The sequence below is a fragment of the Aethalodelphis obliquidens genome, unplaced genomic scaffold, assembly GCF_003676395.1.
Source record: "Aethalodelphis obliquidens isolate GAN/ISIS:26980383/991018 unplaced genomic scaffold, ASM367639v1 scaffold20, whole genome shotgun sequence".
NCBI lineage: Eukaryota > Metazoa > Chordata > Mammalia > Artiodactyla > Delphinidae > Aethalodelphis > Aethalodelphis obliquidens.
Genome location: NW_020837964.1, coordinates 1,725,148 through 1,746,182, shown reverse-complemented (window position 1 = coordinate 1,746,182; position 21,035 = coordinate 1,725,148). Strand labels below are relative to the sequence as shown.

At 62.8% G+C, this 21,035-nt stretch overlaps 1 protein-coding gene across 2 annotated transcripts in view; it reads right to left on the bottom strand.

Annotated features, from left to right (window-relative positions):
• SLC7A5 (solute carrier family 7 member 5) overlaps window positions 1-20,776 on the bottom strand; it is a 32,997-nt gene extending 12,221 nt beyond the window's left edge. The window contains exons 1-2 of one of the 2 annotated variants that reach the window (XM_027119019.1): window positions 20,159-20,776; window positions 6,214-6,339 (exon numbers count right to left, since the gene is read on the bottom strand). In XM_027119019.1, coding sequence (XP_026974820.1) covers window positions 6,214-6,339; window positions 20,159-20,690 — 658 coding nt within the window. In that variant the 5' untranslated portion in view covers window positions 20,691-20,776. The remainder of the gene's footprint in view (window positions 1-6,213; window positions 6,340-20,158) is intronic. The other variant, XM_027119020.1, reaches the window with a different exon arrangement.
• Window positions 20,777-21,035: the final 259 nt, after the last annotated feature.

Here is a 21,035-nt window from a genome sequence, read left to right as displayed (position 1 = left end):
CCGGGCTGGGCACCCGACCAAACACTGGCCGAGCTCTGCCCTCCTCTCCACGGGCGCCTTGGAATGGGCGCCGGGCCTGCTGGCTCTGCAAGGCACTTGGCCCCGGGACCCCCAGGACAGCACGGCTCGGGGGCGCCCGCCCGGGGACAGTGGCTCCGCCTGCCCGCGCCGCCCGGGCATCCTGCTGGGGCTGGAGCCCTCACAGCAGGTGGGCTTGCAGAGGTCTGGAGAGCTGGGGGGGCGTGCGCGGCACCTGCCTGGTAGTCTCCAGAGCAGTAAAAGAAGCAAGGGAGGCAGCCACACCCCAGGGAATGATGTGTGTCCGCAGCCGCTCGGTGCCTGGCGGCCACCGCAGGGGACACACGAGAAAACCCCCTGGGAGGGCAGATCAGGGCAGATCCCAGACCCCGCACGGTGGTCTCAGCCACCCACCGGCCCCAGCAACCAGGGGACACGGTGATGGGAGACGCTTGGGATTGTCACGGCTGGGGGCGTCATCCAGCGGGTGGAGTCTGGGTGATGCGAATACCCGGCAACACACGAGACGGCCAACACAGCAGACAGTGCCGGGCGGGATCCCGCTATCGACAGTGCTGGCAGGTGCACGGCTCATGTGCTCGGCCGGCCCCCCCACGGACCCCAAACCGGGATGCCATCCTTGTTAAAAACACAAGAGCTCCAGATGCCAGCCAGACACGGGATGGATGACCTCGTTAACACCCCACCCCCGCCCATGACCGCCGAGCTCCCCACTCCAGCTCTGTCCTCATGGGGCCCCCAGGCCCACAGAAGGCAGGCAGGCAGAAAAGTCATCACGATGGACAGATGGGGGAGCGCAGGCCCTCCCGCAGGGGCTGGGGGTGTGGGTCCCCTGGGCCACCCCGTCTCTGGGGCTTCCCGGCAGGCCTCAAAGCCGCCTCTAACTTGCTCACCCAGAAGGTGATGCCACCTGGGGTGGGTCCCGCCCCCAGGCTCACCCGCGGTGCGGGCAAGCCCCGAGGCCGCTTCGTGGGGTCTGCCCATCTCGGAGGGTCGCGGGAAGGTGGAAGCTAGCGCAGAGCCGCATCCTGGCTTCTCTGGCAGCCTCGGGAACCAGGGTGGCTGGGGTGTGGGTGTTCACAAGGCCCCAGGAGCCGATGTCAGGGAAAGCAGCCCAGGCCCCTGCGTCATGCAGGCAGAGCCATGGCAACCCTCGACCCGGGGGCGCAGGGCACCCCACTCTCAGGAGCTGTGTGCGTGGGGACGGGACCAGGAGCCCCGGGGGGTGTGCCAGCCCCTCTGAATCAGAGGACAAGGGCTCCTCATGGAGTCTGCGTCCCCCCAAGGTCCTGCCGGGCTTACGTCACACTCACCAAGGCTTGGCCTGGGCCCAGGCATGGGAACCCACAGTCTCTCAATGCCCAGCCTGGAGATGGCAGCTGGGGGCAAGCTGGAAAAATGTCAGAGCCTCAGGGTGACCAGGTCGCGCCCTGCCCAGTGCTCTCCCTCCTGCCTCTGCCCACGGGCACTCCTCCCAGGACGCTGATGCTGACTGTGAGAAAGTCATTCCCCGAACCAGGGTGGGCAGGTGTCCACTGTGCAGGAACCTTCCACCTGGTCCCTCCTGAACCCTCTGGGGTTCCACATAATGGTCGTGTATGTGGTGGAACGCACTGCACAGGGTACCCCCAAAGTTCATGTCCACCTGGAACCTCAGAAGGTGACCTGCTCGAAAAGGATCTTTGCAGATGTAATCAACGCAAGGATCTCAAGGTTGAGACCGCGGACGAGGGTGGGCCCTAATTCCCCGAGAGCGTCCTTATTATAAGACACAGAAACACGGGGGCCACGTGAGGACAGAGGCAGAGTGATGCAGCCACGAGCCCGGGAACCACTGGAGCTGGAAGAGGCAAGGACGCTCCTCCCTCCAGGTTCCAGAGGGAGCGCGGCCTGTTTTGGACTGCCAGCCCCAAGACTGTGAGGGGGTAATTGCTGTCGTTTTAAGGCCCTGGTCTGTGTCCTGTGCTGCGGCCGCCCCACAACACTCCCTGTTTCCACTGTGCCTTCACAGGCATGGTCAGGACATGCCACAGCCGTGGCCTTGGATCCCGCCTCACCATCATGGGCCAAGCGAGCAGGTGCTTGGCTGTGGGACTGAGCCCCATCTGAGAGTCAGCTCTGTAGGACCCCTGCCCTTAGTGGGTCTCCTGCTCCACCCAGAGACCAGGCACCCTTGGGAGGCTGCATCCCACAGCTGGCTTGCCGCGGGTCCCTCTTTCCCATCTCCACACCCTGGGCTGAGCGCACGGTGTCTGGTGCCTATTCGCCGCTCTGCCTCGGGGGTGGTGGTGACGGTGCCCATTCACCGTGGCCAGCGTCTGTCTCCGGTGTCATCCGTCTTTTAAACTCCTGGAGGAGCTGCCCCGGGGCCTCAAGATCAGCTTCAAGCCTCAAAGGACCCTCTCTGCACTGCACAGGCTGCAGAGACCCCTGGGCACAAAGTGTGCCCAGCACAGGGCTGTGTGGCTGCCGCCCCCGTCCTGCTGCGGCCCCGTCCGAGCAGCTGACCACCCAGGGCACGGGTGAGCAAGGTCGGCAGGGAGAGAGCCAACTTCCAGGCCTTTGGTCTCATCCCCGAGGGCAGCACAAGCAAAGCATGTGACTTCCCACCTGTGAGGACTCTGGACTCGGAAGCACAGAGCCACGCAGGCGACGGAAAGGCCTCAACTAAGAACAATCAGAGCACCCGGGGCTGCCCTGGCGGCGCAGCGGTGGACAGTCCGCCTGCCGATGCAGGGGACGCGGGTTCCCCGGTCCGGGAAGACCCCACATGCCGCGGAGCGGCCGGGCCCGTGAGCCATGGCCGCTGAGCCTGCGCGTCCAGAGCCTGTGCTCCGCAACGGGAGAGGCCACAACAGTGAGAGGCCCGCGTACCGCGAAAAAAAAAAAAACAAAAAGAGCACCCAGAGGAAAGAGACACCCGCATCCAAGCCCCCCCGCGGTGGCCGAGGGGTGCCCATGTCTGCCGCGCGACCTGCTGCTCTGGGCACTGGGTGAGGAGCAGACTGGCCCGCCCTCCCCCTTGGCCCCGCCCCTGTCTCCTGGGGCACAGGTGACCGTGGGGAGAACTGAACCCCAGCCAAGGCCTGGGGCCGCTGTGGCCACTTCACACATGAGGACACCAAGGCTCTAGCAAGCGAAGGGCCCTGCTGAGACCCAGACCCTCCCAGGACAAGGGTCTCCTCCCTGCCCCCCAGTGCTCTGGCCACCTGGCTGGGCTGCCCAGGGCCTTCCCCACCAGCTCCGGACACCACACCCTGGGACAGGACGCAGGGCGGACCGTGCCTCGAGGGAGCTCTCGTCCCCGCACACAGTGCCCATCGTCACAGGCCTTGTGGGGTCATGACTGGACCCCGACCCTGCTACAAGCCGGGCAGGGTTGCGCCACCACTGCTCTGTGCCCTGGGGGCCCACTAACCTAAGAACTAAAACACACACTGTCAAGTGACTCCCAGCCTCATCCCAGCCCTGGGGGCACGCTGGCCTTCACAGCTCCACCGGGGCCTCCCCACTGCCAGGATCCCCTTCGGCCCAGGTGGACTCCTGCCACGCCTGCCCTAGGTCACTCCATGGCAGTGCCCAGACACACATGATCAGCACAGGGGCCAGGAGCCTCCACGCCCAGGTCTCCCGGACACGGGGGCCTACGTCTCAGCGCCAGGTGACCTCACAGTAACTGCCATGGAGGCCAGGGCCCGGGGCCGGGCCTGTCGGTTCCCCCTCCCGTGAGCTCCCCCAGGGGGCACCCTTAACCTGCAGGGTGACACCAGCTGCTCCAATTGCTCCAGGAGACGCCGGGGGCCCGCCCACCGGAGGACACAGCCGAGCAAAACCACAACGGTCCCACTGTGTGTCCTCCAGGAGGGGCCGGGGCTCAAGGGACGAGCCTTCCCCACTCCCACTCTCCAGTCTCGGAATGGCCTGGCCTCGGGCCGTGGGCCTGCTGGGTGTTGTAGGTAAAGGGCCGACAGAGAGAAGTCAAAGCGGGCACGAAGTGCCCCTCTGCCCACCGCTGTCACTCAGCCCTGGTCCTCGGGGCACCCCCCCCCATACCACGCGCCGGGCCTGCTTCTCTCTGTGGCCGCCCCTGGCCAAGCCTCCGCCACCCACACTTCATGGCCACTGGGCTCTGAAACGCCGGCCTGATTTCAGTGCCCCCTGCTGAGAAGGCTTGGGGGGGGGGGGATCCAGAGCCCTCGCGTGGTGCCAGGCCCCGCATGCGTGCCTCCCCCGGCCTCCGGGCCACCTGAGCCCCTCCTGGGCCCTGCAGAGCCAGCCCCAGTCACACCAACTCTGAGCCTTCATCCAGCCGTCCCTCTGGCCCTCAGAAGGGCCTTCCTGATCGGGGCCGAGCCCTGCCTGCCCGTCTGCGAGTCTCCTGTGCACATGTCTGATGTCCGCACACCAGACACAGCGCGAGCCCTGGACGGCAGGGCCGAGTCCTCAACTGGGTCTCAGCACAGAGCCACACCCGGGGCCTCAGAAAGTTCTGGTGAAGGAGGACAGGAAGGCGGGCAGGACTGCCCACGAGTCTCACTGGCGACGAGGACGAGGCCTGGAACAGAGGCCTGGAACCTGGACCTGCCGGGCTCCACGCCCCAGCCCCTTCTGCAGCCCCCAGGCCCCTCTGGGCACCAGGCAGGCCAGGCGGGGCCAGGCACTGGTAAAGGGCAGAGACGGCGCGTGGGCAGGTCTGTGAGATGGGGGTCATGTCCTCCAGATGCACCGTGGCTCGCGGCCAATCTGGGCACCATTGCGCTGAGCCCCTGCCCGAGGGGTCCTGGCCCTTCCGCCAACATTCAGCATGGGATCCTTGGGGCAGCCGCCCAAGGGGTAAGTCAGGCGACTCTCGTGGGGAAAGGGTTGTTTTCACAAAGTGTCCTCTGCAAGGGAGGGCATCCATCTGGGAGGGAAACCAGCGGACAGGAATTTTGCAGACACTGCACTGCCTCCCAGGTTCAGAAAGGAATGGCTTCGGGGGGGGACGTTTTCGATGGCAGTGGGATTAGAAACACGTTATGTATTCAAGCTGAACAAAGGCGCTTTGCTCTCCCTGCTGAAATTTGTTTTTACAAGACTCCGGCCCCCCTACATTCTTCATCAGCCTGTATCTAATCACACCAGCCAAGCAAAACCTGCACCAGCAAGTCCTCTTCCAATGACATTGACGTGCTCCCCAGCTAGACCGTCTGGTGGGCGCAGGATGGATTTTTCCTCCTACCCACTGGTTTCCACCCATAAGCTCTCAGTGGCAGGGAGTCCCTCAGCTCCCTTAGTGCTCCCGTCAGCACTCCTGGTACCTGGAACCCAGCCCGGCCGGGGTCCTCCAGACAAAGTCTTGTCTTTAGGAAGATGCTGGCACCTGAGCTCCCAGGAAGCCAGGGGACACAGAGGCTGGTCTCCCCGCTCCCCGACACACGGGGCCACGGGGGTGGGGGTGGTGCTGCTCTGTGTCGTCACGGTGACCACAGATCTGTGGCAGCCACGCACAAGGCTAGCGTGGGCCTGCCATCCAGCCATCCTGGAGAAGCCAGTACCTCCGTTCACCAAGAGACACCCTCGAGAATGTTCCCGACAGCATCCCTCTCAGTAGCCAGAAACGGGGAGACTCCACCTGCCCACAGCATAAACTTTGCGGCACATTCACGAGAACGCGGCCCAGCGGGAAGACACACTGCCACCAAACGCCACTGCATCGGCGCCCATCATGGAGGGGTCGGCATGGCGGGCAGCCATCCACAGGGCACGGGGACCCTGCTGGGGGCTGGGGGCACGTTCCCGTGTGGAAGATCCAGCGGCACCGGCAACAGCACCTCTCGGCCATGCTGCTAATGCAGGAGGCGCGTCGCCAAGCTCTCCCCACGAACCACCGCCCACCCCGGTCACCACCAGGCCCACCCTGTGTGGGCAGGACAGCAGCCTCTGCATGGCAGACCTGTTTCTCCTGCTGCTCTGGGACGGACGACCCGCCAGGTGACGTGCAGCCCGCCTAACTCAGTGTCAGTGCTTCTCCCGGGACCGCGTGACGCGCCGACTCCAGTGACACCCGTTAGCTAAGGCGGTGGATTTGGGGCCGGGCGCTCAGAGACGGGGACCCCTCCCCCTCCCCCCACACGCCCCCAGGCTCAGCAGGGCCTCCCGGGACAGCTGGGAGAGCCCAGGGGCTGCACTCACCCTTCCCGATCTGGATGAAGCCGAGTAGGATGATCAAGGCCAGCGCCAGGAGTTTGGCCGCGGCGAAGGCGTCCTGGACGCGGGTGGCGGCCTTCACGCTGTAACAGTTGACGGCCGTGAGCAGTACTGTGGAGACAGGGGCAGCGAGTGAGTCCCGTGGAAACACGGGCAGAGGGGCCGGCGGGGAGAACCCCAGCCCTGAGGTCACAGGCTGAGAGACAGCTGTGAGCCCAGGTGCCCCCCAGGCTGCCAAAAAGGCCTTTTTGTCCTAATGAATGAATTTCAACACGTCACCGCCACCTGAGTCCCTCCTGCAGGAGCCCTCGAGGAGAGCGCTGGGCTCAGAGCAGGCTGAACGCCCACACTGCCATCTCGGGGGCGGGGGGTGCTCAGTCACCTTTCTGCTCCCACCTGACACTTCAGCACAAGTGTCAGGCTCTCCCACAGGCACCCAAACTTCTCAAGGTGGGAACCCTCTCTTCAGAGGGTCCTCGTAGGATCCCACAGGGGCACAAGGGGTGCGGCATCAGCCTGACAAGTCCGGGGGGGGGGGGTCCACGGGGGCTGAAGGAGATGCACAGCCCAGGCTCCCAGTGGTGAGAATAGCAAACGAGCACGAACTCTGCGGCTGGTGTCACAGGAGATACTAAAGACCCAAACTCCATGCCAGTCACCACCACGGGGAGGGAGAGGACACACGGGGGGGCGGGCAGCTAAGCCAGGCTCCCCAAATGCTCCGACACACGCAGGCCCCGCCTGGGACCCCAGGGAGACCCTCCAAGTCCTGAGCAGAGGTGGAGGCAGCGCTCAGTGTTCAGGGACCTCGCCAGCAGCCCCTCTGCAAACTCACCACAAAACAAAATGAGATTAAAACAAAGGCAACAAACCAACACTCAACACCCGTGCCTTCCTACTCGGTGGTTCCTACCTCTCGGCCGAGTCGCACGTGGAAACACGCACGCCGCGAGGCCAGCGCTCCAGTGCCCACGCCACTGCTGACGCCAGCTACCCAGGGAGATGGCCGGGGCGCAAATGGGGCCTTTTATTCTCGGCAGGCTGGCGGTCGAACATTAACCAGCACAGCCTGGACCCAAGGGAAGGGCGTCTGTCCACCATGCCCCGCACACACCGGCTTTTCCCAAGGGCTGCGGTGGGTGAGAAAGTCTGGACCGGGCTTCTGCTCCAGACAGAACCAACCCCGGGCTGGCAGATGCCACGTGGCTTCCTCCCCCAGCTAAATCAATTATGCGTACTTTTACGATGTGAGGGAAAGGCCACAACGAAATAAATCCATGCTGTTTAACTAGATGAGACCTGACAGTTCAGGTGTGAGAAAAACAGGACATGGCCCCCTGAGCTCTGGTTAGGGCCGGGGGCCCACACTGCACCCTGCCCACGCTTAGCTCTTCCAGAAATTAACTGATACCCAAATACCGCCCCCGCCCCATCACTTTCTCTCTGCTGCCCTAAGCCTGGCCGACGCGGCGGCTGACCACGACTGTTCGCTACGCCCTCAGAAAGCTCAGGCTGAAAACTTTCAAAACCAGTTGCTTTTGGCTGCTACCCCTAAACTGAAACCCTCAGATGTTCCCAGACCAGATACGAAGGCTAAGAGCCACCTGGAGGGGCCCTCACTCGTGGGGACCCGGGCCGAGGCTGCACCTGTCAGAGGCTCGCGGCAAAATGAGCTGCCTCAGGGTAGCGGCGCTTACACGAGGCTGTGAGAACGGGGGGACAGGGTATCCACGGCACAGCACTGAAGCCACCTCCGGCAGCAGGAGCTGAGCCCAGGCTCAGATGAGGGGCCGACGTGTGCAAGGGACAAACAGGACCAGTGGCCTCCGCCGTGTGGCTCTGGGGTGGACACACTCTCAGTTCGGGGCCTCGGGACCAATGCAGAGACAGCTGTCCCGTATTAAGTACATCAGCACTGCCATTCCCAGCACAGAAGAGGAAACAGAGGCTCAGAGAGGACCCCTGTAACACGGTGCTAGGGGCAGACCCAGATCTCTGAGACCCGTCTGATCTCCCACCGCCAGGTCGGGGGCGGGGGAGGAGGTTGAACAGCAGAATTACCTTCTCCTGGGCATCCAGGCTGGTGCGACCTGCCACGTGGCTGGGACCCAGGGTGAGGGGGCCTTGGAGGGCAGCCCAGGTTCCTTCCCATCACTGGCCCCAGGGAGCCTGGGCACAGTAAGGCGGGGAGGGGGCTTTTCCAGGACAGTCGCACATTATGGGGAATGTGACAGCCCTGAGGCCTTCCCTTCCGGATGCGCCAACAGGCTGACAGATTGCATCACACTCCTCCATTCATGCCAGGCAGGAAGTGGGGAGAGCCGTGGCCAAGCCACACACGGGGAGGTGGCTCTTCCCGCCGACAGCCCTGCCCAGCTGCCCTCACTGTTACTGCTGCACCACTCACCTGGTTTGACTCACCCCATTTGGGGTGTGCACCCCAAGGGGAGCAGGGGCACCTCTCCCCACCTCACAGACAAGGACCTGGAGGATCCAGGAAGGGGGTGTGGCTGGCCCAGAGCCCCAGCCCCAGGGCCATCCCCCTGCAGTGGTCACTGGGGGCGGGACGGACCGAGGCCCAGGGCCCCTCCTCTACCGACCCAAGGCCCTCCCCTTCAGGAACACAGGGTGCCACCCTGCCTGTGCAGAGCGGAGCCCACCCGGCAGGTGTCCGAGCCCCTGTGGACAGAAGGTATTGTTCCTTGAGCTCAGCTCCGTGTCAGAGAGTAGACAGGCAAGGCCGGGCTGGCCGTCTACAGTAGGGAGGGGAATGGGCTGGATCCCAGAACAAAGTGGACTTTGTAACATTCATTTCCTTTATAGAAAGAAGAACTGAGACATATGATGAAACTTTAATGTCCACTGACTTCAGCTGATGAGTAAACAAACGCTTTATTATCCTCCCCAGTGTCCTTTCTAAAAAACTCTGAAATGAAACAGAATCTGAAGTAAATCAGGGGATTCACTGGGACCCGTGTCTCTCAGCCTTAAGGAAAGCAGTGCTGGGAGGCTGTCTGGGAGGCTGGATTTGCCTCTCGGCAACACTGGTTTAGGCCCCGTCACCTGGACAAGGTGCCTGACTCTTCAGAGCCTCAGCTTCCACACCCGCAGGACGGAGGGGGGTGACAGGGACACGAGAGGCTCCGGGTGTCACACAGGGTCTGCTGCTGCCACTACCGCTACTCCCGGCAGTACCCCCATCTGCGCTGCGTGGCAGGGGGAGGACAGTCTCCCCCAGCGCACCCGCAGGCGGGCTGCTGGGTGAGGCCAGCACACTGGCGGGAGGGCACCCCGGCTGGCAGCCGGCCCCCTCGGGGTTCCCCGTGCCAGCACCCCCAGATAAGCACCCCGCAACAGCTGGGGCCGGGGAGATAGAGCCCAGCGGCCTCCGGAGAGGAGCGGCAGTGGGCTGTGTGCAGAAGGCGGGAGCAGGCGGGGCCTGGCGGCTGGTGCCACAGGCCAAGCGGGAAGCCCGCCCTTCAGGGCTGTGCCTGTCCTGCCCTCATCCCGCTGTGACACAGTCACCTAGCTGGCCTGCAGGGGCACCCCAGCTCAACCTCGCAAATGAGCCGGGGGCCCCGGGGCTGTGCTGGACGGCCCGCCACCCTCTGCAAAGTCACCGTTCCTCTGCCAACGGACCCACGAACTCGCACTCACACCCTGGTCCACTGCCCCCCACCCCAGGGGCTCCACCCGTACCCCATCCTCGTGCCCGAGACAGCAAGAAGTGCTGCCCAGTGGGGGAGGGAGAACCCCTTGGCTGGCCTCCTGGGCTGCTCTCACCCCATGGCCCTGGGGACAGCTGGTCACACTTAGAGCCGGGCCATGAGCGCCAACTCCAGTTGCGGCCTGGCGGACCAGGTGGCTTGAGTTCAGAGTCCTGTCTGCAGACCGCAAGGGCCACACGTGCCCAGGGGGCCACCCAGGCCGAGGACAGGGGCTGGCCCACGGGCTCGGGGATGCACGGCAGCTCCCCCATCTGTTATTTCTCAGGAGCCCCCTTGGGTAGCGCCTCCGGGACCCTCCCAGACCCTGAGCACAGGGTGGCCGGTGGGGAGCTGCCACTGCTCCGCCCACCAGCGTACAAATGGGACGGGTGCCACCAGTCTCTGGGAGGGCGCTTATCTGAGCAGTTCCCAAAGGCCCCTGCCCAGCCTTGCCTGACGTGACCTCTCACCCCGGCCTGACCAGTTATCTCACTCTCCGGCCCCAGGGTCCACCTCCTGATGATAACTCTTCACACACAGGCTGCTGTCAGCTGTCAGCCACTGAGGGCCAGCCTCCCAGCCCCCTGGTACACGCTGCGCAGCCGACGGGCTGTCTCACTCGCAAGGGAGAGCTTGAAAGGCAAGGGGACCTGTTTTCGTTTTAAAACACCAAAACAAAACAAAACAAAATACAAAAAACACACCCAAATCTTAGTTCCCCGAACCCGCACCCCCTGCAGTGGAAGCGTGGAGTCTTAACCACTGGACCACCAGGGAAGTCCCTCTGCTCAGTATTCTGTAACAACCTAAATGAGAAAAGAATTTGAAAAAAAATAGATACGTGTGTACGTATAACTGAGTCACTTTGCTGTACACCTGAAACTAACACAACATTGTTAATCAACTACACTCGAAAATAAAATTAAAGATTTTTTAAGTTAAAAAAAAACACAAAAGAAACCACACACCCAAATCCATTTCCCTCTCTGACAGAGGGTGACACCCTGCTGGGATTTATCAGGCCCAGTGACCAGGGCTGCCCCTGGACTTTGTGTATTGCCAGTAACAAAATCTTCAACAAACCCGGCAACGAGGGCCAAGTGTGAGCACCTGCTGCGTGCTCTCCATCACTCAGCGCCCTCGGGACTCCTGGGGGTCCCCTCACCCTCACCCCCTCTGCTGACTCGAGGACAAACACACCAGACAACGGCATGACCGAGGCCAAGAGAACCATCTGAAAGCAGAGCACCGGGGGACTGGCTGGCCCCCCACTCATCAGAAAACCCATCTACTGTCCCCACGTCTCTGATGGGGCCGCAGCCGTGGACCCTCCCTCGTCCCCGGCCCAGCGTCTGTAGGGACCGTCCCCCTCCAGGATGGAAAGGGGAGTGCAGGTATCACTTGGGTTTCATGCAGGGTCCACGGGTCAGAGCCCCAGAGCCTAGAACCTCACTACCAAGTGAGTCCTACGAAGCCGCCGGTGGCGTCCTCAAATGAGTCTCTGAAGAAGGTGCTTTCTGTACGTGGCTTCAGGACGCCTAAGAAAAAGGGCCAATGCTTGAGGCAAAGCCAGTCTGAGGCCCAGCGGTAACTGCCACCCCACACAGGTGGGAGGGGCCGAGACGCCAGGCAGAGGAGCCCCGCTTTACCCGCAGCGCTGCCGGCAGGCCCCCGGCGGCCCCCCAGACGGGAGCGGAAGTGGCTGGCAGGCGGGGCCTGCTGCAGGAAGCCGGGCCAGCCCGGTCTCTTGGGGCAGCAGCTGTCACGGGGCCGGAGAGCAGCAGGAGCCAACTACCGTGACTGAGGCCGGACGAGCCCTGGGCCCAGGCAGCCGGCCCACCTGCCGTCCGGAGCTCCACCTGCCAAACAGCTGCACCCGCTGGGCACCTAGACCCAGAGCCCCGGCTGCAGGTGGGCCGAGGCTCCTCGACTGTGGCCAGGGAAAGCCTGGGCTTGCGGGACCCAGGCGGCTGGGAGAGTGACCACCGACAAAGCGTCCAGTCGCTCTGGCGTTCTTGTCCTGCCTTTACTCTACTGTCCGAAACCGCCCAGCACACGGGGACCCGGCGTTCACAGTGGGTGCCTGGTGCATCGGGGCCTCCACTCTGGTCCTGGACACCCAGATATCCGCTGGGCTTGGTGAGAGTCCCCTCCACCCCAGGCCCGGCACCCCCCGATGGCCTGTGCCTCCACAACCCAGCACCTTCCCCTCCTGCCCTAACTCTGCTGCCTCCTAATAACAGATAGGTCTCCCCCCCACCCCGGAGCCTATCAGAATCCCTGAGGACCTCGTAAAACAGGTCCCCGCAACCCAGCGCGTCTGACTGGGCAGGCCCGAGAACCTGCATTTCTGACAGTTCAGGGAGAACCAGTGGGTGACTTCACGACGTGTAATTCACCTTTACTGGCTCTAAGAGAGTGCACGCACAGGACCCAACTGTACACCAAACACCTGAGTCAGAAGACCGACCTCGCTTCCAGGCGCGCTCAAATACAGAGCCCGCTCAGGGTGACGGTCCAGCTCCTGACCCACCCACGACCCCACCACCGGCCACTCCAGATCGGAGCCTCCAGAGTCTGGAAAACTGAAAGAAAATGAAGGAATTCTCAGGGGCAGGGGCTGCTCAGGTGGGACCAAGGGCTCCAATTCCAGTGTCTGATCTCCGCGGAGAGAGGCAGTGGCCACAGGAGCCAACGGATGCGACACCTCAGTCCAGTTGGGACGATGCCCCTCCAACACCCCCACCCTTGTCGAGCCACTGATTTCCTGCAAAAAGAACTGCTAACAGGCCGAGTCACATTTTCAAATGCGACCAGCCCTGGAACGTGTTTCACGTTTTCCATTTTTAACTGGGGCTGGGCGACGCCTGGCCACAGAGCTCCCCCTGCTTGGTGGTGGGGGTCTCAGCGCGCATCAGGAACAGGGCTGACACTTCATTTCAAAACACACCAGGACTTCCCTGGAGGCGCAGTGGTTGGGAGTCTGCCTGCCAAGGCAGGGGACACAGGTTTGATCCCTAGTCTGGGAAGATCCCACATGCCGTGGAGCAACTAAGCCCGTGCACCACAACTACTGAGGCTGCACTCTAGAGCCCGCGAGCCACAACTACTGAGCCCACGTGCCGCAACTACTGGGAGCCCACGTGCCACACTTTCTGAAGCCCGCGCACCTAGAGCCCGTGCTCCACAACAAGAGAAGCCACCGCAATGAGAAGCTCGGGCACCGCAACGAAGAGTAGCCCCTGCGCAGCAATGAAGACCCAAACACAGCCAAAAACAAAAATAAATAAATTAAAAATAATAATAATAAACAAAACACACCAGAAAAAGGCAGATTCAGTTCACTCTGAGATCTGCTGACACCCGAGCCCTGAAGTTAGCAGAAACCCCTCAAGTCTCACTTTTTTTGGTTCTTCTGAAGCAGAGCCCTGCAGAATACAGAGGTTCCCAAAGGTCCCGCCGCCTCCACCCCCAGCCCCAAGGACAGCCAGGCCCATAGGAGGGAGCCCCCCTCCAAGTTGGCCCTGATTTCTAACATGCTGTATGACCTTGGGCAGGTTACTCAGCGGGTCTGAGCCTCTGTTTCCTCATCAGCTAAATATGAATACTGCTGCTGGCCCCACGGGTGCGTTTTAACATGCAGACACGCCGACTGGCACGCCTGCTGAGTAAAGACGTGCTGAGGACGGCGGAGGCTGTGTGTGCAGGGGACTCCGTGGTTAGTCTCCATCCCTGGCTCGCACCTCTGTGGTCTGGAATCCCCCCGCCACCTACCCAAACCTGCTGCAGCACCTGAGGGTGAGAGGACACTGCAGCATCCACCCAGCCCCCTCATTTGCTAGTTGGGGTCAGTGGAGCTCAGAGAGGTTGTCCAATGTGCCGGAAGTCACACAGCAGTCACCAGGGGAGTGGGGTAAGGACGCCCAGGCCTCCTAAGTCCCACTCCCATGTTCTGGCCACTTGACTGGGGTCTTCAACCCCAGCTGCCCGTGACAGGTTCCCCCCCCTGGCTCCCCCAGCACACACTGTATGCACTATTACAGACCTGGCTCTGCCTGGGAGGGCCTGGGCGTCAGTCCTCTGACCATGTGGTCCAAGGTGCAGCCAGGGAAGAGACCCACTAACCAGAGCAAGTCCCACAGGGCCCCACCCACCACGAACACACATCTACTGACACCCGTGGAGGGGAGGGGACGGCTGGGTGGGGGGCACAGAAGCAGGCTGTCGCGGTTGGGGGGCAGGGGGGGCCTGGCAGGGCTGACTTCAGAACCCTACGACCCTGGACAACAGCCCGGGCTGAGAGTCCCTCCCCACACAGCGAGAGGGCAATCCCTGGTCACCCGGGATGAGGCCAGACATGGACCCTCGACGACCCTCTGTGCCTCAGCAGGTGAGCTGGCCCCCCAACCCCCCGACCCAGGAATAAGTGCTCATAACCGGACTCTGGTGACCTTCCCTCCCCACCCAGACCCCCGAACCCGGCCCCTCAGCCCGAGCTGTCAGCCCCTCCTGGAACAGGCCGCCTGGGGGCAGCTTCTCTCCCCACGTCCCTCCCAGCCACACGCACCCCACCCCCGCCTCGTCCTTTCCCTCACCTCTGAAGGGGTCTGACACCACGGCTGGTAACGCGTGGGGTGTTGCTGCTGTGTGGGGTGCCCAGCCAGGGCCCCTCCACCTGCCGCTGTGCCAGACACACCTGCTGTCGTGCTGCGTTCCTGGACAGTCCCTCCAACACCAGACCCTCGCCGTGACGGCCGGCCAATCACACGCCCTCTGCAGGCACAACGTGATCACCCCACCGTGCTCCAGGCTCTGAAACACAGGCCCCGCGAGGCCCAGCACCCAGGCCCCGGGTCACGCAGCCGGAGAGCCGGAGCCAGGGCCCTCGCAGGCCTGCCAGCTGACTCAGGCTGACAGGGTGCCCTAGAAGGGGACCAGCTGAGGACACAGCCCTGCAGCCAGCGTCCATGCCGAGGGCTGAATCTTGTACCGGCCTTGGGCAGCTCACGTGGACAGGGACAAAGCGCTAGGGGGCCACGGGGTTACGGGGGGCCACGGGCCCACGTCTCTGGGCAGGGGCCTCGGTTCCGTACTGGCTACACTCGGGGCGACTCACAGACGATCAGGCTGCCAGCCAGCAGCCAAGGTCAGGGTGACGCAGAGGGCAGATTGGGTTCCCTGCAGCAGGCCGGAGGCTTCCCAGAGCAGGCGCATCCCCCGGGGGGGAGGGTGGCGCAGCCCGGAGGACGCCCCTGCCTGAAGGCAGGTCTGGACACACAGGCAAGGGGGGAAACCACCCCTCCCTCCGGCTGCCCGGCCAACCCCCACTCCCAAGCAAGAATGCAGGATCCTGCCAGGACCGAGGAGAGAGCTGGGTGGGGAACTCCTGCCAGGAGGTACAGGGGACCCCAACCATCGAGCCAAGAAGCTGCTGGACTGGGCAGTGGTCCTGCTGGGGGGAGAGGACAGGACAAGGCCCGTTGGTGGGGACAGGCGTACTCTGGGCAGCTCCCCCAGCCAGTAATCCAGACAAGGGCCCGGGAAGGTTACCCTGACTGACTGGGGGTGTGGAATCACGTGCCCCCCGGTCCCCGGCACCTGCTGTGAGTCACCGGAGGGGACAGGAACTGGAGGCCAGCGTGGGCATGGGACAGGGCCCGTGGCCACTGGGTAGATGGAACCCATGGGGCACCTGTCAGCCACCCTGCCCTGGAAGCTCGTTTGCAAAGTTCTGAGAGGAAGACGGAGGTTTTTCTAGATGGCTTCCTATAAGGGGTCCGACTCCCCACAGTGCGGGGGCAGTGCTTCCCGGAGAGCCCAGGACACACACACCCCCCAGATCCACTAGTGTGTGCCCCTGAAGACCTGGCGCCTGGACATGGCGACCGACACTGTCCCGGACGCCTGATACCCCCAGCACGGACACAGCCGTGTCCCCACGCCGGATGACAGAGGCGGCTCCGGAGGGGAAGGGCACCACAGCCCCGGCTCCCGCCCACCGCGCCGCAGTCTCCCTGGCTGTACAGTGGGGGTGATGACACTGATTTCAAAGGCTGGGCCGTTTATGCCGTGACGGGGGCACTGCTCTTGGGGGGTGGGGGGAGGCTCCCAACCCGGACGGGGCCCCGGGGTTCTGGGAAGCTCTCACCGCGAGTCTGGGGTGAACGAGCAGGGTGGACACCTCTGAGCAGGGTCTGCACATTCCATGGGATCATCAAAGGGGTCCGTGACCCAGAGGAAAAGGGTCAGAAACGCCCTCCCTCAGTCATGCGCTCTGTGAAGTACCCGCCACGCCCCGTGACTCGAGCCGGAGCGCTTTCATGTCTGGCCCAGGAAGTCGGATTTCAGGGCTAATTACCATGCTATCGTCTACACTCAGCTCACAGCTCGCGATTCTGGGGTTGCCAGCTCCTTGGAAACACCCAGAAGCCTCTGCTTCACGTGGCGAGGGGTTCAGGCCGGGCGGCTGGCAGGCGTCCAGACACCCTGAGCCGGCCTCGGGCTGTGTGCCGGCCTCGCTGTGACAGGCCTGGTTTGAGGCCCGGGGACACAGCGGTGGACACGCCGGGAAGCCTGGGGGACAGGGTGTGCTGCCACCCCCTCACCCCCTTCGGCTCATGACCCCAACGACCAACTTAGCCTGGAGCCAGCTGGCCACGGCTCACCCCCAGCCACCAAACCCCTGCCTCATCTGCACCCTCCCCTGCGGGGGACAGCTGTGCCCCAGCCCTGGGCGGGGCCACCCCCCCTGCCCCCCCGGCAGGGCCGCGGTGCCGCCTGTGCGATGGGCAGCTAAGCTCGGCTCCTGACAGGGAGACGCTGGCCTCCCTCCTCCTCTCCAACGCTCTCCTTCCTTCTTTCCGCTAATAGAGGGGAGGAGAGCAGTTTGCAGGGCGGCTCAAGAGGTCAAGGGCGAACGCCAGAAGGAGGGCACAGCCGCCATGTGACCGGGGTCCCCGGGTGCCATGCTCGTTAGACACGCAGTGGCCGGGGCTCCTCACAGACACCCCCCACGAACCCCCACGTCAGATGCGGAAACTGAGGCTAGGAGGGCCCGCGAATTCCTCACATCAGAACCCGGGTCTGTCCACGTGCAGAACGCAGGCTCTTTGCCTGACACCCGTGGAAAATATCTCAGGTCACGGGTCCCTAGAGGAACAACAGCTGAGGACCCCCTGCCCCCACTCCACGCAGGTCTGCGGGAGGAAGGGTGACTGGGGCGGGGGCAGCTCACTCTAGGGGAGCCTGGGCACCCCGCTCTGTCCCCTGTGAGAAGGCAGGAAGAAGCGCTTTCCAGGCCACACCGAGGGCCACCAAGCCGGAAGGGGATGCAGAGTCCCACTCTTGGCCACCAGCAGACCTGCCAGGTTCTACAAGATGGATGGGTGACGTGCATGACAACTGAGGGGTCCGGGCGGCCGTCCTCCGCAGTGGGAGAGGGAGAAGGGCGGGCGACCAGGCCTGCAGCCACTTCCCTGACACCTACGTGTCCTGGGCAGGAGTGACCACAACTCAGACAGGCCCCATCCAGCAGAGGGAGATGGGAGCCTGTTCAGACGCCTTCCCTTAGGAGCTTCTCCACGAGATAAAGGACTCAGTTAGGTCGCAGCTGTTTCTGAACCACAATGGCTCCCAGGTACCTGCCCTGGGCAGCTCCTCTCTGTGTATGCCTCGTCCAGCCTCTCCAGATCCCCCTGGACCCATCAGAGAGAGAGGCGGCCAGGAAGGCTAGAGACATCGCAGACGAAAACCCGGCCAGGCGAGAGCCGCACCTCTCCCGAGAGACTTCTGTCGCAAAGATAAACCCAGTGTCCCCTGAATCTCAAACTAACGCTACCAAGTTCTCGCTAAGTGATAGATAACCCGTGCAAACCAAACCCCCGGGGCCATCGGCAAAGAGTTACGGGGCTCGTGTCCCTCTCTCACCTTCATGGCTCGTTAAAAACATGGAAACACCAGGGCCACGCCATGAGAGGGCCCCATTTCGTCAGACCTACCAGAAAAGGGACTCGTCCCCTCCCCCCGTCTATACTGTCAGTGGGATCATTCTAAGCACCAAAGCCAAACTGAGTCACAACAAGCAGAAAGGAGCTGTCCTGGGGCGAGACCAGGGGACAGGAACGGTCCACTAGCAACACCGAGAAGAGCGTGGCTTCTGAACCCAGGATACACTGTGCAGAGAGCAGGCCCGGGGCCGCTCGTGAGGCACCAGCACGGGCTGCTGGGCCAGGGGTGCACGTGCCCCCTGTGGGGAGGGGCTCAGGGAGCACGCAACGCAGAGGGTCCTTTCTCCTCTCGAGGAGAAGTTCTAGAACCCACCCTGTGTGCAAGAATCGAACAACACTCAGAAACTTTGTGGCTTTTTGCCGCCTTCTCAGGCACCCCGCAGAGCAGGCCCCCTCCCTGCATGGCCATAACCTTTCTCTGTGCCCCTGAGAGCAGCCCGGGCCAGCGGCTCCGAGTTCCGCCAGCCTCGGACAGGCCCACGTCCCCCTCTAGACACAGCAGGCTCTAGACTAGCGCTCACTCCTGCAGACAACGTATCCCTTTTTGTTACTGAAAACCTCCTTTCCATCAGAAAAAGCAACAAACACCCAGCTCACACCCAAAGGGGTGCTGTTCACGTGACCCTCCACGCTGGTGACCGGAGTCTTGGTGAGGGTGTACCCGCCACAGCCCCTCCAGAATCCACCCCGAGCCTTTACCTGCTTAAACCTAAAAGTTTAAGAAAGTAAGGCATCCATTTTCCAAGACTAGAAAGTGGGCCCTTTAAAGGCAGTATCACGTCATTACGTCCTGGGCCGAAACATTAAATAAGACCTAGCAATGATGAAAATCGCACAATTAAAATTCTTTAATTGGGGCTTTTCCTTACTCAGCCCAAAGCACCGTCTGAGAAGCCCACCAGAAGCCACAGGTTCCCCGTCCTCAGGCACATCGACTGTTGCTGTGACTATTCCTAGATTTGTACCAAAAGTTTTTATAAGCTGAGATCCTCATCGCTGAGACTCCCCCAAAAGGCAAAACGCTCCCCCCCCCACAGCGTAGTTGCTCTGTCAGGGTGTCAGGTCTCCTGGGGTCACCACTTCCCAGAGCGTGCCTCAGAGTTCTGAAAGCCCCTCAACACTACCACCACCACGCAGTGAGCTTATGCGGGAAGCTGGTCCCCAGGCTCAGAATCCCAACAGCATCGGCATGTCCTGCTGGTCAGAAGCCGCTCCAAGGGATGGCACAGTCCCCTGAGTCTTGGGGCTCGGACAGAAACCACAAACCAGCCCTGTTAGCTCTGCACTTCTGTGCACCGTCAAGGTGCAGACAGAGCCTCAAATTAGGGGGCAGCTCTGAAAGCAGGAAACTTCCGTCTTGCAAGCCTCCTTAGACGTTCGCCAAGGGGTAGGGGGAAAACTGCAGCAGCCACAAAGCAAAGAAAATTGCGTGGCTTTTGGTACAAGTGATTTTTTTTTTTTCCTGAAATCCCACCAGAAAACAGCCCACCAACGTACCAGGACCTCCTCCACCAACATACTGGGGCCTTATCCACCAACATTTGGACTGTACCCAATGGCTGTGTTTCAGCACAGCTTGGGACCCCAAAGCCACCCTGCACACATTTAAGTTTCAGCCAAGCACCTCTCTTTTACAACTCACTAGGCAACCTTCAGGGCACTCAACACTGCTGCCTACGCGAGCAGCTCATTCACTGCCCACACAGAATCTTATTACTATTTGGTTTTGTATGAGTCAGCCTTTCCTGATTAGCTGGTTTGAATGAGGTGTGGGGTGTTTTTTTTGGTATTTTTCTTTTTAAACTACGATTTCTCTCTTGAAAAAGGGAGTTTCCCTTGGGAACTCAAACAGACAGGTAGTTGGCTTTTGAAATTCAAGCACTCCACGTGGGTGCCTTGCAAGAAAGTAAGGATATTGCTTCAGCTCCAAGAGCTCTGGATGGACTAAGTGGAAAGGTTAGTTCCGGCCTGAGGCTCAGGGCAGAGACCCTGCTTGCTGTCTGCCGAATTCCCAAGGCGGTGAGGAAACGAATGAATGAAACGCACGTGGGTTCTGGGGCTAGTGCCCTCAGTCTAAAACTGCGGGGTCGGCCCGGGGCCGCGGAATGTGAGCATGGTCCAGGAGTGCCGGGAGGGGCCCGGGACGCGGGCGCGCGGCGGCCTCGGCTCGGCGCCCCCCACCCACCCGCCCGCCGGGGTCCCGAGGCCGATACTCACGCACGCAGAGGCAGGCCACGAGCTTGGCGGCATCCTCGGGCACCGGGCAGGTGGGGAAGAGCGGCTTGAGCAAGTACGTGGCGAAGACGAGCGCCACGATGTACTGCGAGGAGGGCCGGATGATGAGCAGCTCGATCCAGAGCTTGAGAAAGGCGGGCAGCGAGCCGTAGACCTCGAGCATGTAGGCGTAGTCGCCGCCCGACTTGGTGATGGTGGTGCCGAGCTCTGCGTAGCAAAGCGCGCCCACGATGGAGAACACGCCGCACACGGCCCAAACCACCAGCGCCAGCCCCGGCGAGCCCGCCTCCTTGAGCACGCCGGTGGGCGTCACGAAGATGCCCGAGCCGATGATAGTGCCCACGATGATGGCCACGCCATTGAGCAGCGTGATGTTGCGCTTCAGGGTCACACCCTCGCCCTCCGCGCAATCCGCGCGCTGCGCCGCCAGCATCCGCTCCCGCGCCTGCCGCTCCTCCTCCTCGGCCGCCGCGGGGGCCGCAGCCGCGCGCCGCTTCGGGCCCGAGCCCGCCATGCTGCCGCGCCGGCCGCGCAGGACAGGGCCGGACAGGGCCGGACACGGGGCGCTCGCCACCCAACAGAGAGAACCCGCTTTGCCGGCGTGGCCACTACGTTAACCGGCTCCGCGCAGCGCCTTTTATACGCCGCCGCCGGCCCCGCCCTCCAAGCCCCGCCCTCTGCCCGCGCCGCCCGCCCTGCCCTGCACGCTGCGGTTTACTCGCCTGGCTGGGGTTCGGTGTCCGCCTCTGTTGAGAGGCACCGGCCGGCCCCGCCCCGCGCACGTGGAGCTCGCGGTGTCCCGCGGAGCATGGCGGGCGGTCCGGGCCCCACGTGGTTCCGGGGATCCCAGCTCCGCCCC